This window comes from Tiliqua scincoides, chromosome 6 (assembly GCF_035046505.1).
Source record: "Tiliqua scincoides isolate rTilSci1 chromosome 6, rTilSci1.hap2, whole genome shotgun sequence".
NCBI classification, from domain to species: Eukaryota; Metazoa; Chordata; class Lepidosauria; order Squamata; family Scincidae; genus Tiliqua; species Tiliqua scincoides.
Window position 1 is genome coordinate 2,023,706 of NC_089826.1, and position 18,971 is coordinate 2,042,676.

At 52.2% G+C, this 18,971-nt stretch overlaps 2 protein-coding genes across 2 annotated transcripts in view; one reads left to right on the forward strand and one right to left on the reverse strand.

Annotated features, from left to right (window-relative positions):
• The window catches only part of LOC136655759 (RING finger protein 145-like), a 46,738-nt gene that overhangs the window by 7,413 nt on the left and 20,354 nt on the right, over window positions 1-18,971 (forward strand). The gene's annotated exons all lie outside the window — the stretch shown is intronic.
• On the reverse strand, window positions 10,357-11,355 carry LOC136655642 (G-protein coupled receptor 151 protein-like). The gene has a single exon (XM_066632231.1). It carries the CDS (start codon window positions 11,353-11,355, stop codon window positions 10,357-10,359), a length of 999 nt encoding a protein of 332 aa, XP_066488328.1.

Consider the following 18,971-nt stretch of genomic DNA (forward strand, 5'->3'; position numbering starts at 1 on the left):
TGCAAGATGGAGCCTTGATCAGAGCTCTAGGCGTGGCCCTTTTTGCTCTTCCACTGGTCTGGGCATTCTGGTTTCAGCTGCATGGCCTCAGTCTGGTCACTGGTGTACCCCTCAGCCCGCTTCCTCCAGGGCACTATCTCCCTCCCAGCAGGGCAAGGCTAATGAATGCAGAGACCCAGCCTTGCTGCAGCCAGGCCAGTAGTCAGTGGGTCATCACGCCTTTTAACAAGCGCAGCTGGCAACCAGCTTTCACCTCCACCTGCATTTCTGCGGGTGGAGAGTCCAGCTATGCTGAAAAGAAGGAACAGACAATCATTCAGTAGCTAAAAAAAAAATTCCTTCTTTTTCAAGGGGAAAAACACCCTTTGATAGAAAAGCCACATGATGAAAATTAGGTGACAGTAGTTGATCTGCCCTGGTGGCATAGCTAGAGGGGGGTAAAATGGAGCTGTACGGAGGAGAGAGAAAGTTGTACAACTCCTTCCCCCCCCCCGCAGGGAATGGCTCCGAAGGGAGGGGCCGCTCACCCACCTCCCTGCGTGCTCCGCCCTCCTCCAGCTATGCCACCACTCAGCCCAGCTCAGTCTCTGATAGAATTATGACCCGGCAGAACCAAGGCAGCAAGAATATTTCCATGTACTACTCACTAGACATTCAAAAGTCCATGATCAGAAGTGGGCTGGTATTGCTGGCCAGATCTGACCTGGGTCCTAGATGTGAGGCTGCTAGAGGCTGAAAGGGCAGCATCTGAAGTGTTAAGTCCAGGAAAAGCTGGGATTCCTTTCATCCATGATGAGATACGCCTGCCGCTTCAGAGTTTGTTTTCCTAGTGAGCTCCAGTCAACGCATGTGAATGTACTGACTACCTTTTTATCCTCTCCCTTTCGATAAGGAATTCTGGGTGGAGAGCAGGGTCCTGTGTACCCCATTCTCATCCTCCCTCTTCTTCCTCCTCACAACCGCCATTTGAGGGAGGTCGGCCCAAAGCAGCCTCACCAAGCACCAGGCAGGGTGGGGATTTGAAGGAGGCTCTTCTGACTGCAGAGCCTTGCTGGCTCTGACAACAAGCCTGCAGTGCTCAGTTAGATCAAATGAATCTGAGAAATGCATTTCCCACACCAGAGGTCTGGAATCTGCGGGACCCTGGGGGGCGATGATTGAAAGGGCTCTGGTCTTCCCAGCATGAGTGAGTTCCACATCTTGTGGCTCATTGCAGTGCCACATACCTGTGCGCATGTGTGTTTTTGACTGTGAGCCCCTCTGCAATAGGCAACTATTTTTCCCCCATTTTGTTTGCAATGAAAACTGGTTTGTGAAAAACTGTTTTTAAATAGTCTTTTGGCTGTCAATGGTCAGAGACATCACCTCCAAATATGAGGTGGTGGTGGGAGGGGCAATAGCCTGGGAGAGCTAAGAACATAAGAACAGCCCCACTGGATCTGGCCATAGGCCCATCTAGTCCAGCTTCCTGTATCTCACAGCGGCCCACCAAATGCCCCAGGGAGCACACCAGATAACAAGAGACCTGCATCCTGGTGCTCTCCCTTGCATCTGGCATTCTGACATAGCCCATTTCTAAACTCAGGAGGTTGCACATACACATCAGGCCAGATGCCATCACCACATCCTGTGGCAAGGAGTTCCACAGATCAACCACACGCTGAGTAAAGGAATATTTTCTTTTGTCTGTTCTAACTCTCCCAACACTCCATTTTAGTGGATGTCCCCTGGGTCTGGTGTTATGTGAGAGTGTAAAGAGCATCTCCCTATCCACTCTGTCCATCCCCTGCATAATTTTGTATGTCTCAATTATGCCCCCCCTCAGGCGTCTCTTTTCTAGGCTGTTGCCTTCAAACCTCCCTTGTAGTTTTGCACTGGGCAACTGGTTGGCCACTGTAGAAAATTATGGATGAAATGCCCCCCCCCCAGGCCTGATCCAGCAACCAGGCTCCTCTCGTACATGACCAGGAAGATCAGGAAAGAGACTCCTTGTGGCATGGATGTTTTGTCTTTTTCCTTCCACCCTGAATTGGAAAAGGGAGAGGGGGACAGAGAGGGAAAGGAATCGTGGAGGGGAGGGGAGTGCTAAGCTAGAACACTGGAGAGTGGCAGAGGCTGGCACATCATTGGGTAAAGGGGCAGCATTTGGCAGGCCACCTCAGGAGGTCTTGAGCCAGCCTTGCTCAACGAGTTCACCAGGGGGCCCATGGCCTGACCCAGCACAGCTCTTCTTATAGGTGCTAGTTCCATCTCCAAATCTGACAGCCATTCAAGGGCCCAAAGTTTTGCCAAACTCCCTTTCCAAACTTGGTCTAGAGAACTTGTGCCCACTTTAAGCTAATTAGTTTGCCTCTTCACTCAAAATAGCCCTAACCCTGCAGAAAGGACTGCAACACCCCACCACTAGGATACCTCACCTGTTCAACCTGCAGAGTTCCTCCTTCCCCCACCAGCAGCTTCTCCAGCCTCTGCAGTAACACCTTGGTTTCCTAGCAGCCCCTGGGCATGGCAGCCACACTCCAGTCAGAGTGGCAGTCTGTTCATTTAGGCAGTTCACACTCTTTCCTCCAACTCCTTCCTTCCAGTATACCTAACCTCCTTCTCCATACAGCCACATGCTTTCACTGCTCCAGGTGCTGCTTTTATCCCTGTAATGACCTGGCTGCCTCTAGTGGCTGCAGGTGTGCAACACACTCACTGCTCAAAGCCTCGGTTTTAACCCCATGCTCACCCGCCGGAGCAAGGGTCACTGTTGACACCACACCCTATCTCTTCAAGGGATCTTGTGCATTTCCATTACACCCACCCAGGCTTGCTTCTGCATCTGATGGCGGCTCACCACTGGTAGCTAGACTAGATGGCTCCTTGGCCTGGTTCAGCAGGGCTCTTCTGATGTTCTGGCATAGACTGTGGCAGCCATTCAAAGTGCAAAACACAGTGTTCAAGATGTTGTTTCCCCATTCACATTTTTGCTTTATCTGTAGCAGGCAGCTCCTTCTGGGCTTTCTGGAAAGAGCACTTTTAACAAGCAAATTCAGAGCCCTCCAGCTCAACCTCACAGTGGCAGCAAGACAATTAGAGACAGATCACAGGGCAGACGAATGTAGATGTGAACCCTCAGACACCCCCTTGGAGACCGACCTTTGAGAAATGCAAAACTGTGGTGAGTCCTTCCCCTGGACTCCCTGCCTCTTGTTCGGCTGCCAGCGAAGCGTGAGAAGCTCAGAGCCCTGGACTGGAAAAGCATTAATTTACAGAAACATAATAGGATGTGTTATAGCCATCTATATGAAAGAGGGAGGAAAAAAAAAACACAGAGATAATTGGCAGGCATGTGGGCAAAAGTAATCGGTCAAGCTGACAGCTTGCTGAGTGAATGCCACCCTTGGCTACTGTCTGCTTCCGGACCTACCCCACCATCTCAGGATCTCCAGCTGGCCCATCACAACCCTGGCAGGGAAGCAGGCATATGGCCAATATATGGCTGTTGGTCGGGTCTTTCCGCTGACCCTAAGCCATCAAAGCATAGGTTTGGCTGCTCCTCACAGGATGAGAGCCTCTCTACTCTGGGACAGTGCTGGTCAGGTGGAACTGAAGGTGAGGTTGGGAGAAAGGCAGCCCAGGAAGGGAAAGTCCCAGGACTTCATAAGGCACTAAGGTCCAGTGATGAGCAGTCTCTAGATGGATTACTTGAAGGTTGCAGTGTGGCTGCTCCCCTGGGAAGGGGGCAATGAAGGAGCCATGTGGGAAACATAAGAACAGCCCCACTGGATCAGGCCATAGGCCCATCTAGTCCAGCTTCCTGTATCTCACAGCGGCCCACCAAATGCCCCAGGGAGCACACCAGATAACAAGAGACCTCATCCTGGTGTCCTCCCTTGCATCTGGCATTCTGACATAATAGGCATTATGTAATTGGCAATAGGAATGTCAGAGTGCATCTGGCATTCTGACAAAAAGGTTAAGGGGGGGGGGGTTAGACCAGCAATGCTCCCTTCTATTTCTACCCTTCTTTCTCTGGGGCCAAGAAAGACAAAGATAATAAGTGGAGTGCACCCCTCTTGCAGTACCCCTGCTGGGGTGAAGGGCAGTGCAACCTACAGCCTCTGTCTTTTCTAGTCGGAGGAGCTTCTCCTCAGGCTTACTCAAGACAAAGGTGCAATGCAAAGGGGGGTGCACAGAGGGTTCATATTCTCTGCCACCCCCATCCTGCAGAGCACCCAGGTTTGATGTTCTTTGGAGATGATAAATACAATACGCTCTCACTCATACCATTCTTCAGCTACCAAACTTGGCAATTTCTTCGTTCTTGAGAGACTCCCCAGATATGCACAAATGTATTCATTAGAACATTCACAGGAAGAAAAAAATACTGAGTGTATGTGGGGGAAAAGCAAAAGAAAATGGAAGGGAGGACAAATCCCAGTCTGACCAAGAAAACTTTATAATTCTTCCTATTAAGGATAACCAACCTGAGTGGATAGAGCTGACTCACAAACTGGGAGCCCTTGACCCCCTAGGGAGATCCTTTGCAAGCTTGGGGCTTCAGCACACTGGGAACCTTGCAGACAGCTGGGGGTTCCTGGATCTTCCCCAGAATCTCCAACTAGTCTTCAGCTGGTGGTTCAGGACCCGTAGTTTGTTCCCCTGGACAGAAGTGTATTCCATGATCTTTTGCTGTCACCCCCCCCCCCTTGAGGAAATGGAAAAGAGGAGGGAAGGTGAGTGAGAGATCTAATGCAACCTCTTGATGTAGGCCAGCAGTCCCTATTGGATATGATTAACAGCCCACTCCTAACTAAATTGCCCCTAGGACATGCGTGCTGCATCCAGTGGGTGGGCAGGGGAGCTCAAAGGTCTCCTCAAGGCAAAGGAATTTTCAGTCCCTTGCCTTGGGAAAAGCCTCTACTATTCCAATAGGTCTCCTTGGATTTGTGCCAGGGATTTTGCTGGAAACGAGGAGAGTAGGGAAACAAGGTTAGGATCCTGGCGCATGCTGGTGCCACTGAGATCCATTTCCTCCCTTCCTTGTTTCACTTCCTGCTCATCCTGCCCCACCAAGTCTCTCCCCCATTCTTCTCCCTCCCTGCCTGGTTCCACCCCCACTGCCAACTTACTCCTGCTGCCAATTTACTAGTGCTGGCTTAGTGGGAGATTGCTCCACTGCACATGTTTTTGCCAGCCATGTGCACTGGTGGAGTCATCACACACGCCACTGGAGCAGCACTTCCACAGACAGTATGTGTGTTCTGCTTGTGGACAGCCCAGTTAGGCTTGGGCTGTAAGTTTAGTTTAGTTTTTTTTTTTTTTCCAAGAAGTCCTGCCCAGCCTGTTTTCAGGAACCTTCAGTTCTGCCGCTGTTGGGCTTCTCCTGCTTCTACTTCCTCATAGTTTAGAGCAGAGAAGGGCAACATGTAAAAAAATAAACTCCACAGCTGCATCTAGTCTCCCAAACATTGGTAGGGCTCTTGACACAACCCTGCCATTCCTGTGCCATTCCTCCAGCAGGGGGAGGGATCCAGAAGCAGGCCAGACCTGACTGAACCCCCACGCAGCCTGGCTGCACCTGTCTATGTTACCCCATGCAAACAAGCCATATTGCGAGGAGTGACATTCCTTTCCAAAACTCATCTGCAGAGGGATTTGGTAAGAAGCTTTGAGGTTCTGCAGTGGATTTAACCCAGTCAAGACGGCCTATTCTCACCGGAACTGGATGCCAGTTGACAATTCTAATGTAGCAGGTGGATGAAGGATTATTGTTCAGGCCTTGCAGCTCCTTCTCTCATTAATAGTGTTTCTTCTCCTCTGATTGACAGCCACATGTTCCCCTTGACACACCCAAGGCATATTTTCCGTATAGAGTACACAGACCTCAGGCCTTCCCTCCTCTGAGTTCTCTCCTAAGGTGCCCTCCTGCTCTTTGCCTCCCACGTATTCTTCATACATGTCCAGCAGATCTTCTGTTTCCCCCTCCAATCAGAGTGCTTAACACCGCTTACCTCTATAAATAGCTTGGATGCCTTTGTGGAGAAGGGCCCACATAATTCCCCAGCATTATTATGGATTCTGATAGCAGTTAAGCTGGCAAAACAAAAAGGTCCAACAAAGCCGGCTGGCGTTCTTCTCAGGTCTCAGGTGATCAAGGACAGGCGATCCAAAGAGCTTAAAAGCTTGCAAAGCTTTATTCCATATTAGTTTATTGTTGTAGGGTATTTTTTTTATAGGTTCCAGCCAGTCTTAGACTGGAGATAGAGTTGGGTGACATGGGGGAGGAGTGCTTTATTTGGTGAAGAACAAAGACAAAATATGGAGGGGTTCGTTAAAATTCATGGGCTTGCAGAGCTTGAACTGATTTTTCCAGAACAGGACTGTAAGAATTGCCTGGCTTGACCTGACCAAAGAGCCACTGAGTCCACCATCCTTTTTCATGCAGTGGCCAGCTGGATCCCTCTGGGACATCCACAAGTGTACAAATAAAAAACAAGGTCTGTATAGTTATGGCTTCTGGCTGACCTTTTTTATTTCATCAGGTTAATAGCACCCTTTGTGTTTGAAAGTGGAGTACCCCACAGTGCTTAGAATGCTGGGGGGGAGGTCTAGCATGCAGAGCAATCAGCAAAAGACCTTTTTACTGAAGTAAATTTCACACACACACACACACACACAGACACACAGCCAGCCCAGCCAGCCTGCTGCTATCAATAAGCACACAGGAGCAGAGGCAGTTAAGGTTTCAAAAAGAACACTTTACTCACAGTTTCACAATTGCATGCATCTTCTGAGGTATCAAGAGGCTTAATAATAATAATAATAATAATAATAATAATAATAATAATAATAATAATAATAATAATAATAATAGGTATTTATATACCGCCTTTCTTGGTCTTTATTCAAGACTTTATTCAAGGCGGTTTACATAGGCAGGCTATATTTAAATCCCTTATTAAATAGGGATTTTTACAATTGAAAGAAGGTTCTTTCTTTCAAGAACCACTACATTCAGGTGTTTCATTCCAATCTGGCTTCACATTCTGGCCTCCATCCTCCCACGCTCAGAGCAGATGGAATAGCTCGGCTTCAGCTTGTCAGCTGCTTCAAGGTCGCACGGTGCTGGTGGCCTCGAACTGGCGACTTTGTGGATGGTATCTTCAGGCAGACGGAGGCTCTACCCTCTAGACCAGACCTCTGCTACTTAGGGGGCAGAGAACCCCATAACAGTTCTTTGTGTAGAAGCAAGGGGGTGGTGTTCTTCAGCACTGGCTGCCTGCCACTGGGGTCAAAGCTCAGCAGCCCGTATGCTGCTCCTTCAGTGGTCAGGAAGAGAGTGAAGAACCAGTGGAACAAAGTTACTCAAGAGACACACCTCCTACAGGTACCACAGAGGACAGGTGAGGGGTCTCAGGTACCTAGATATTGCCTTCCCCCCCCCCCCCAGTCCTGAAGGTGGTGTTGGTGTGTTGCACCAATATTCCAAGGTAGAGTAGGTGGCAGCCTGCCAGCTAAAGGGAGAAAAACGGGTGTGTGATGATGAAGGAACAGCCTTGTGGCAGTTTAGAACACACACACACACACACACACAGAGAGAGAGAGAGAGAGAGAGAGAGCGAGAGCGCACTGGCTGCAGGCACCATTGGGATACAGGGATACTGTGAATACTTGAACTGCAGTGAGAGACCTACTGTTGTAGGAAGGCCCCAGTGCTAGTACATTGGAAATAAAGCATTTATTAAATAAAGGGGGAAAGATGATGCTAGTACAAAAATATTAGTGCCATCATGCCTAAGACATAGACCAGGGCTGTCAAACACAAGGCCCAGGGGCTGAATGCGGCCCTCAGAAGCTTTTTATCTGACCCAGGGGCGCTCAGCTGCCGAGCAATGCTGAGTGAGGTCTCCCTGCCGAAAGGGTGGCCCACACGATAATTGGGCTCCCCCATATCTTGAAATATGATCAAGATTTGTGTGTTTTCTCTTCTGTCATTTGCAGCTAATGAGTTTCTACAAAAGAACAGTGTGCTTTATTTCTGGTTTTGACCTGTTTAATGACATCACTTCCTGCCAAATGACATCATCACTTCCAGTCCTCAGCAGGCATCATGAATAATATTCTGCCCTCCGTATGAAATGAGTTTGACACCCCTGACACAGACAATTCCTGAACTTTTACTCCCCTCGTGGTTTTCTGCAATATTTTAAAACTGCCTCTTCAGTATTTTGTATTTTAAAATTGGTACTTTTTCCAACTGTTTAAACTGGCAGCAGCACAGTCCAGACTGGTTTTTCAGCCAGTGCACACCCTTGCTGGTGCTAGAGAGACAGGATGGAGCAGGTGAGTGTTGATACAGTGACAAAGGAGGTGAGGGAGGATGGTGGGAGAGCATGCTGGAGTGGGGAGGGGGTGTTTTGGGGTAGGAGAGGGCATAATTGGGCAAAGGATCAGGCCCAGGTGAGGGCAAGATCGGTGGCAGCAGCACACACCATATCCTAACCCCCTGCCCCCGTCAGCCTGGTGTTACACCGAGCTGCTCATATCTGAACCAGCTAAATAGCTGGTGCAGATCTGAGTAGCCCCATTGGGGGGGGGGGCCTGGGGTGTTACACAGGGTAAAGGGAAGAATATCCCCTTACCCCAAGGTGACTCCAGCAGCCTCCTAATCTGCTCAGGATACAGTGCTGGCTACTCTGGTGTCGGCTAAGATTGCACTGTAGCTCAGCTGAAGCTTTAAGTACACACACACCCCATTAATCAGAGGAGTCCACGTGCTGGTAGGACAGGGTGCTGTGTAGAGAGCCCAGATGTCCAGATTCTTCACCACCTTGGATCATATTTGATGCCAGCAAAGGGCCCAATCCTATCCAATTTTCCAGTGCTGGTACAGCTGTGCCAATGGGGCATGCACTGCACCTTGTGGTGGGGAGGCAATCACAGAAGCCTCCTCAGGGTATGGGATCATTTGAACTCTTACCTCGGGGCTGCACCAGTGCTGGAAAGTTGGGTAGGATTGGGCCCTAAGCTGTTTTCAGACACAAAGCTCAACACAACCCAGCAAGGTGTAGCACTTTTCTTGTCACCACAAGAGGTGCTGCTGGAAGGTGTAGCTAAAATAAGTTGTGATACATCTCCGAAGGGGTCCCAATCTTGTTTATTTTCAAGCTGTCACTGGAACAGATACGAAGGCAAATGTTCAGGCAGGTGCCCTTCAAGCAATGAGTGGCCTCTCTCCTTGATATCCTCCTTATAAGTATCAAGTTATAAGTTACCTCGACAGGAAGGTCTTGGACGGGCAGGTCAGGACTTTCCCTTCCAGTGGGAAGAGGGTTCCGAACTCATTCATTGGAAGGCAAAATAATGCACCTGCAATTAACTACGGCATTAATTGTTAATCAATCAAATTAATGACTTGAGGGCAAACCCCAGGAAATCAGAGTCCCAAATAGAGGGGCCTCTTTCATAAGAGCATTTGGGGGGTCCTTGCTTTTGAAACCTGAATTATGACAGCAAAGCAAATGGATCTCTGAATGGTGATATCTTCCTATTTACAAAAGCTCCTGGAGAAAGGAGAGAACTTTTTGCGAGATATAGGACATCTTCCCACCTTCCCCCATATTTACCCCATATAATACCCCGCCTTGCCCCATATTTACAAGCATTGGTTAACCCTTTCCAAGAGTCATTTTGCAATGTATCTTCAAAAGTCCAGTACAGCAAAATTCCCCCATGGGATCCCTTCTGCCTCGATGTCCCGGGATCACTTCGGTGGGGGTGAGAATCGCTGCACGTTGAGTTGCTCCCGGTTTGAACAGGCAAAGGGGGGGGGGTGGAGCGAATCCGAACTTACAGAGCGTCCGCGGTCCAGGCTTGGAGAACCCCCCAGGACACGGGTGTGTGTGTGTGGGGGGGGGCCTCGATGGTCCCGCGCACGTGGGAGGCTTTTCGCTTGTTCAGACGGTCTTTGCACACTGGTGTTGCTGTGTGTTTGCCCCGTTCTAGTGGACAGCCATCAGCCACCCCAGGCCCACCCCAGGCGTGGGGGGTGCCGAGATGTGAGATGTCGCGACCCAGACCGACCGCCTCGGCCCCCCCCCCCCGAATCTCCGAGCTGCCGGGGTGGAGGACAGGCAGGTGCCCGGAGGTCCGACGACGCAGGCGAGTTTCCCGGCGGGGCATCCCCGCTCCTGCGGAGGCAGCTGGACAGGTGCTGGCGTCGGGGGAGCGGGCGGGGGGGCGACCTGCAGCGCAGCCGAAGGCGAGGCCACTTTCCCTGGAAGTGGAGGGACCCGGCCGGGCGCCCCCGTTCTCGAGCCGGCCCTCCCTCGACGGGGCGAACTCCTCCGGTGGGCGGGCAGCCCCGCCTCAGCAGCCCGGGCGCTCCCAGGGGACGGGGTCGCTGTCCTCGCCGGCGGCCGCCCGCCTGCGCTCCCTCCAGAAGTCCTGCACGTCGGGGGGCACCTTCTCCGCCTCCGCCCCCCTCGGGTCCGGCGGGGCCTGCTGGGGGGCCGCGGCCCCGCAGACGGCGCGCAGCCCCCGGCGGCAGTGGCGGGAGGCGGCCAGGAGCGCGGCGGGGCGGAGGGCGCCGTCGAGGAGCAGCAGCGCGTCGGCCAGCGGGCGCAGGGCGGGCGGCGGCGGCGGGCCGAGCCGCTCCCAGAGGCCGAGCGCGCAGTGGGGCAGCGCGGCGGCGTGGCAGAGCGCGGCCAGGGCGGGCAGCAGCGCGGGGGGCGCGTCCGGGCGCGGGGCCCTGCCCCGAGGGGCGCGCAGGGCGCCGCGGAAGGCGGCGGCGGCCAGGGCGGCGGGGGCCAGGCAGGCCAGCGGCGGGTAGAGCAGGCCGAAGAGGCGCAGGAAGCGGGCGGCGCTGGGGGGCGCCCGCAGGGCGCAGCGGGGCCCGGGGGGCGCCAGGCGGGCGAAGAGCAGCAGCGGCAGCGGCAGCAGCAGCGCCGCGCCCCAGACGGCGCCCAGCACGGCCGCCAGGTGCGCCCGGCCCCAGCCCCAGCCGCCGCCCCGGCCCGGCGCGGCCGCCAGCGCGCCCCCGACGGCCGCCCAGCCCAGGCCCTTGGCCAGCGGGCAGCCCTGCAGCAGCCAGGCCGTCGTGCGGCACAGCAGCGGCCCCGAGCGCCAGGAGCGCTGCGCGCGGGCGGCCAGGCGCGGGGGCAGGCACAGCAGCGCCAGCAGCAGGTCCGCCGCGCTCAGGCTCAGCAGCAGGGCGCGCAGCGGCGCCGGCGCGCCCCCCGCCCGGCCCAGCGCCGCCGCCAGCAGCAGGTTGCCCGCCGCGCCCGCCGCGCCCAGCCCCGACAGCGCCAGCACCGCGGACAGCGCCGCGGGGGGCTCCGCCGCCGCCCCCGCCTGGGAGCTGTTCATGGTCCCGGAGGGGGCTGGGGAGCTCCGCCCGGGCGCGTCCGCTCAGGCGTCGGCCCGCTGCGGGCGAGGTGGGGGTCGCAGGGCCATCTCGGGGTCCGCGATCCGGAGTCCGAGGAGTCTTCGCCGCTCCCGCGCCGTCGGAAGAGACGCTGCTCAGCAAGAGCCGCCGGCAGAGACGCGCAGGGCAGGCAGTGAGCCCGGGAACGCTCCGAGACGGAGAGACGCGTGGGGAGGGGAGGGGAGGGGAGGGCGAGAAGCCCCGCCCTCGGAGCCAGCCCTGCGTGGGACGTGCCTGTGTCTGTGGGATAGAGTGAGAATTCGTCGCAGGAGACGGTCCTCCATCCTCTCCAACCCAGTGGCGTAGCTAGAGGGGGCTCAAGACACTGAGCTTTACAGGGAGACTCACCGCAGTGCGCAAAGCAAGCACTAAGCCATTATGCAGGGGACGGATAGAGTGAATGGGGGGGTGTTCTTTTCCCTCTCACACAACCCCAGAACCAGGGGACATCCACTCAAATTGAGTGGCGGGCGAGTTCAGAGAAAATATTTCTTGACCCAGCGTGGAATTTGTCTGTGGAACTCCTGGCCACACGATGTGGTGATGGCATCCAGCTGAGATGTCTTCAAAAGGGGACTGGAGGAAAAGTCCATCACAAGTTCCAAGCCATGATGGGCTTGTGCAACTTCCTGGTTTTAGAAGTAGGTTGTCTCCAATTGCCAGGTGCAAGGGAGGGCACCAGGATACAGGTCTCTTGTGTGCTCCCGAAGGCGTCTGGTGGGCCACTGTGAGATACAAGAAACTGGGCTAGATGGGCCCTTGGTCTGATCCAGTTGGGCTCTTATGTACTGCAGAGGGGGTGGGCCTGTGACTGAGAGAGTAGGGGATCCTTCTCACCTTTGCCAGACTTTATTATCTGGCCTTATGACAGTCATGACAGTATGACAACCATGGTGGGGTTAAACTCAAAGCCCAACCAGATTAAAACAAGAAAGTTGAAACAACTTCAAGGCTTTGAACAGCGTTCCATGTTCCCCATATATGACATGAGGTTAATGGTGGCCAGCCTCATAGGTTTGTTTGACTGCACATGCACTAAAACTCATAAAGCAAACTGATAGTGCTCCATGTTGGAGGAATTTCTTAAACCTGGTTTCCTCCGTTAGGGGGGGAGCAGAGTCGCTTCAGCAGCAGACCCCCCCCCCCCCTTTGCTGGGAATCAACCCGAGGAGCCTCCCACACCCGGCTGACTGCTAGTCAAGAAAACACAAACAACATTGGCTGGTTGAAGTTGCAAAGTAGTTTCATTTACTCACGGTTCCTTTGGAGCATGATTACAAAATCTGATTGAGATCAGAGGTACTCTAACTTTGATAACAAGGCCCTATAGCTGCCTTGTCCTGCATGCCATGTGCTCTCAAAATGGCCAGCAGAGCTCTGCTGCGAGCCATCTTGTCCAATCAGTGAAGGAAGGAGGAGGTAAGAGAGTAAGAGAGAGGGAGGAGAGCGTGCTCAGGAGTTATATAGGGTCTGGGTCACGCCCCTCCCACATAAGTCATTAGAAGTGGACAGGTAGAGGTCGCCTGGGTTTAACCCCTTTTAGGACAGTCTCCTGCCACCCCTTGAGAGCATACGGAGTTGCACCAATTCCAACACTCCACACCCAAGATTTCCTCGGTCTCACTCACCTGCTTGTAGAAAGGCTAAAATACACACCGTCCAAGTCATTCTGATCCCTGAAAATGACGGAAAAGGGGACAATTGCAAGTCATTCAGCACGTGATATGAAAGGCTACCTCATATTAATCGGGGGCAATCAACAGGTCAAGATCATCTCAACCAGAATGCCAAGAACCATCAAAGAGCCATCAAACTTTCCCCTTCTGGCATTAGAACCAGTCTCTGATAGGGGCATGGGGGGTGGGATTTTCAGCAGTGGTCCAGAAGGAACCTCTGCTTATTGAATGCAATCTGTATTTACGAGGACCAGAAGTAGCCATAAGAATCATCTTACATATACTGTATCTTTTTTTCCCAGTCTTCCTTTGCTACCAACCTCTTTTGCAAGCTCTGATGCTGTTTTATTGCTGTGAAAATTCCAGATTCCCACAAACAAACCGGCAGGAGTCAGCAACAGAAGGCATGGGGGGGACGGATGAACTGGGAAGACAGTGGAGCTGACTGTGCATGCTACCATATACCCACTGACCACAGCACAACTGTTAGGACTGGCCTGTAAAATTTGTGATGCTTGGGTTCAAATCTCTGAGGTTCATCAGAAGGCAATAGGCTAGCCACAGCTCTCAGACTGTGAGGAATCACAGGGGAGAGTGGCGAGAATCAGGCCTGTTGCTGTGAGATCCTTGAATGAGGAAGAGTGGGATAAAAATGTGGCCATACAAAAGGGGAATCCAGCAAGGAGGGAACTGAGAAACAGAGACCTGGAAGCAGAGGCGCAGGAGGAAGGCGGGAAGTGGCAGGGCATTAAGGAAGGGAAGGGCCAAGAAAACAGGTGGCTGGGAAAATCCTCACACAGGGCCTAAAGACAGGAAGCACTGCTAGCAGAAAGAAAGAAAGAAGGAAGGAAGGAAGAAAGAAAGAAAGAAGGAAGGAAGGAAGGAAGGAAGGAAGGAAGGAAGGAAGGAAGGAAGGAAGGAAGGAAGGAAGGAAGGAAGGGCAGGTGAGCGGGCGGGCAGGCAGGGTAATTTGGGGGCTGGGAAACTACCATCTAAACTTGGAGGCCTCTGATACTTAGAATGATGGCAACAACAGAGCCAAATCTTTAGCTGTCACTCTGTAGTAAGATGCGATCAGAGGAAATTTCTGGGAACAACAGTAAATGCACATGCCTCTTCCACACAGCAAACCCTCACAAGGCACAGGTGCTAAATGAGGAGGAAGCCAGCTAGTGTCTGTTCCACCCCCTTCCACTCTCCTCCGTCTTTGTTAATAAGCTGGTCCCGGGTGTTAAACTGCCCCCCACAATCTCAACCTGATTGCCTGTCGTCTTTCTTAATCAAACGTCCTTGTTGAAACTCGAGCTGAAGATGAGCTCAAGAGCATCTGAAATGTCAAGCTCAACACATCCCCCTCACTGTCCAGCAGATTTGCTACATTCCTGATGGCTCTGGAGAAGAGTGACTCACCTTCGAACCCATTTCCAATTAAGCCTCTTCACCCAGCAAGTGGAATGAACATTAACCAGCAGCAAGGATTATGATCATTATGAACAGCTTTCCAAGGGAAGGCTGAACAGGAGGCTGGAAGAAGAAGGAAGGCAGCCCCTTCCCCCTATATGACCCTCCTTGCCAGGAAAACGACCAGGTAATGAGAAGACAGCATCTGATTGCCCCTGAAGAAGGAGGCTCTTGACTCCACAATTCCTGCCACAATCAAGCACAGTCAGTAGCACCCTTAAACACAGGGGTGCTGGAAAATGCTCATAAAATATCTGTGTAGATCTGCTTGCACCCAGCTGGGAAGGCAGCAGGAGAGATGAAGCCCCTCTCCATAAAGAGCCGTACAGCCATAAAGAGAGGAGGGATCCTGTCTGATGCTGCTGAAAGAGATGGACCTTTCACCTTATATATCAGGGCTCCAGCATTCTTATTTCGTAAGATTCACTGCCAAGATCAGAAGGCTGTAAAAGGCAATTGGATGCATTTATGGAGTCCAAGGAGAGGTCTTCCCACAGCCAATAGGCTGAGAAGCTGTAGACCACTCAGTGCTGGTTGTCTGAGGGGCAAACAGTGGGGGAGTACAAGGTAGCAGGGTGGTCTCCAACCAGATCTCCTAGTGGCCAGTCTTTAGTGCCCTCTAGCAGGTTGCAGGGATGGCTGAAAGGGCACCTCCAGGTTCCACTGCTGGGCTGAGCTGTTAGCTGACCAGACAGGGTCCTACATTGGCCTGGGGAGTGTTCTGCAGCATGGCAGGCAAGATCTGGGGACCCCGAAGCCACCTCTTGAGGAGCACATTGGAGTGTAACCACGAGAGAGTTGTCTGTCAACTGGCAGACCAGTTTCTGATGAAGCAACCTATGACATGAGACATGATCTGGATTCTTGCCCTTCATGGTTGTTTGTGAATCATATTGTGATGTTCATTGTGTCTTTTATCTCCCTATTTCTGCACAGTGATCACATACTCTCTCCTTGGCACACCACTGTGTGTGTGTTTTATTAGTTTATATCTATGATTGTATGTACGCATATTTGTGGTCCTACATGTATCCATTGCTTTATAAACATAGAAATTGTGTTTTTGTCCACACTTTTGGGTTCTGTGATTTTTGGCTTATGGAGCACTCTCTAGAGCACACCAGGTTTCTCCCAGGCTGCCAGGCTTCAGAAGCTGGGGGAGTTGATCAGCAGTCCAGGTAGGCTGGAGGCTGAGGGCCCAATCCTATCCAGCATTCCAGCACTGGTGCAGCCGCAATGCAGCCCCAAGGTAAAGGAACAAATGTTCCCATGCCTTGAGGAGGCCTCTGTGACTGCCTCCCCATCACAGGATGCAATGCACGCCTCATTGGCACAGCTGCACTGGCCCTGGAAAATTGGATAAGATTGGGCCCACAGTCCCCCAAACAGGCAGGTGTTCAACCCAAAGCACCAAACAAGAGTTAGAGAGGCTCCTCCTCTTCTCAAACCAGGTGGACTCAAGAGCCAAGGTAAGGGAGCAGGTGCTTAGACAAGCCATGTCCTCAAACCAAAGACAAGCTATTCAGATGGAGGAGCAAGCCTGAGGTCAGGGCTTGGCAACCAGAGCACTGGAGGCAAGGCTCTAGAGTTTGAGTGTTGGAACCCAAGTGTGAGAGATCCTTCCATGCCCCAACCCAGTGCCTTACAGAGAAGAAAGGAAGTCTGTAAACACACACATACACAGTTGTTGAGTTGTTGAGAAGATAATAGTCAAGTGGAAGATGGCACAGAATGACAGGGGGAGTATGGGATGAAGCTCAGCCACAGCCAAGCAATAGGAGCCTTCCTGAGCCCTTGTAAAAGATTGGGTGATGTCCGCTCAAAAAATGAGATACACACTGGGGTTTGGGCTTGCTTTATTATCCAGTGACTGAATAATTGGTTGATTTTAGAAATCTATGCCTTGTTCTAAAATCAAGAAACAGATTCCCAGAGCACCTAGCAAGAAGCACTGCTTTTAAAACATGATTGAAGCAGCAGGCAGAAATAGCAGGCGGGCCAGTGATAAGGTCAATAAAAGAATCAGATGCAGGCACAAAAGGTTATTCGCAGATTAGAAAATCAAGTTCCCTGTTTGCTTAAAAAAAGTCTCTAAAGATATAACTGTCACAAAACTGACTTTGGTCGTATGGATAGTAGCTGTCAAAAAAGAAAAACATCCCTGCAGTCCCTCCTCCTCCTCCTGTCACTGCTGTAAAATAGAGATTCCTGTAATAAAGGGAGGCCAGCCTTGCATGGCATTAACTGTGATACCTTCAGTTCAGGATGTCTGACTCTGACAGGCAAATTTGAAGCCTCAGTCAAGCCTTTGATAACCGTTATTGAGAGGCTTCGGAGACAGGTGCCTTGACAATAATAATTTGCAAAGAGAGAGGAGGTGGGGAAGCCTTTCAAATATCAGAAATGATTTTATTAAATGGGGAAATTTGACATCTTAATATGCAGGTTGATTTACCTTGAAAGGGAGATAAACGCGGAGGGAGGAATTTGGGTTACGCTTGGAAGCAGAGACTGATTTGTTCACAGCAAGAACATCTGGTGAAGATTCCCAGGAGTCCCCAAGGAGTTGGAGAAGAATTTCATTAATGCAGATTATTTACGATACTTTGCCCTTATGTAATGTTCAAGGCATTTCATGAATGCTGTCTCAGAGGTCCTTACAACAAACCTGCAAGGCAGGTCAGTGTGGTCCCCATTCTGCTGTTCAATGGCTGCCTGTGAGCCTTCTGGTGGGTGTGTTCCTGGGCTGGGATCTGTATTACTTGACCTCCAAGTTCATAGCTCAGTCCTTTGGCCATTATACTAGAGGAGGTCTCTCATCTCCTGATTATTTGCATAACAAATAAGAGAAAGTGAGGAAGAGAAGTCCCTGCCCCAAGAAACCTGAAGGTGGTGGAAGAGAGGTGCAAGGATACCAGGGACGTGTGGTGCTTGGGGAGGCAGGTGAGGCAGAGCCTCCCCACAGGAGTCTTTTGAAAAGCGCTGCCAACGTGCAAGGCAACCAAGCACCCACAACCCACTTACAAGCATTGAAACTGTGTGGACAGTGACAAAACGCCTGGAAGTGCATTGGGTGGTCCTCTCTTCAGTGGTGTGTGGGTACTGCAGGTTGAGTCAACTCTGGTGCAAGGGAGTGGCTAAAGGGATTGCAAAGCAACAATAACCTGGGTGCAGAATGTGGAGGTTCCCAGTCTGGGTGTATCATTGGGGATGGGTGGGGGGAGAAAGCAGATGCTTTGTGTAGCGCTCAGGTGTTGTGGGAGAACCAGCTAGGCCCGCTGAAAGCCCTGCCCTCATCTCACCATGGGCTGCTCACTCCCGTCGCTAGGACTTCCACTTGCAGAGGCCACAAAGCAGTAGAGGTCAACATTTAGTGTTCTCCCCTCTCCAGCTTGCAGATTGGAATTGGCTCTAGTGTGGTGGCCACAGGGTCAGGCCTGGTTAGTACTTGGATGGGAGACTGCCTGGGAATACCGGCTGCTGTAGGCTTATACCATAGTCTTTCGTGACTGAAGGTTGTCAACCAACGGTGGCCCCAGCTGAACCAGGCAGCTTCCTGGGAGCTTCCTCTGCGGAGGAGGTCAGTGTGCTCCTGCTCTCAGCCACAGCTGCCTGATGAGCCTAGACGCCAGGTTTTGTTCTGCAGCATGAAGAAGGTTGCGGTGGGGTTTGACTAAGCTTACTATGGTGGGAGAGCCTACCCTCTTCAGAAGGCTCAGGGTTCTGGAGAAGCAGCAATCCCTCCCTCCCACCCACCCCCCTAAACTGAAGACAATATGCAGAAGAAAACAATATTTACTTGCGTGGGATCCAAGTCTACACAAACCCAAGAATTGTACGAATCCAAGAAACTGGGGGGGGGGGAGAGAATCTCATACAGGGCTCAGGGCCAAGACAGGCTGTGAGCTGCAGAGCAGCTCTTAGTCTTCTGAGGAGGTGAGGTGAGCTAAAATTCTACGTCCTAAGACATGGCGGAGTATAAATAAATAAATAAATAAAGGGAAGGGGTGGGACTGGGTCAGACTCCAGACAGCCATGGCCCATCTCTCCCTGCTCACTCAACTGCTCCCCTAAGAGGCCGTGGGGGGCTGTGTGTTTCATCTTCCTCCAGCTGCTGCCGCCACCCTGTCCGTTCCACTTCCTGTGACAGGCAGGAGGCTTGGATAACCCACTGATGTGGCTTGATGAGCAGTGGGTGGCTGGCTGGAGGGCAGGCGCACTGCGCAAGGCACTCCTCATCTGTTTCAGCTTCTTCCCACTGGAAGCCGAACATGAGTTTTTCACTGGGCGTCATGGGTGGGCCGGCTCTGACATGGACACAAACATCCTGGCACACCAGCAACCCTTTTAACAGGTCTTTGACATGGATGGCTCTCTCTCTCTCTCTCTCTCTCTCTCTCTCTCTCTCTCTCTCTCTCTCT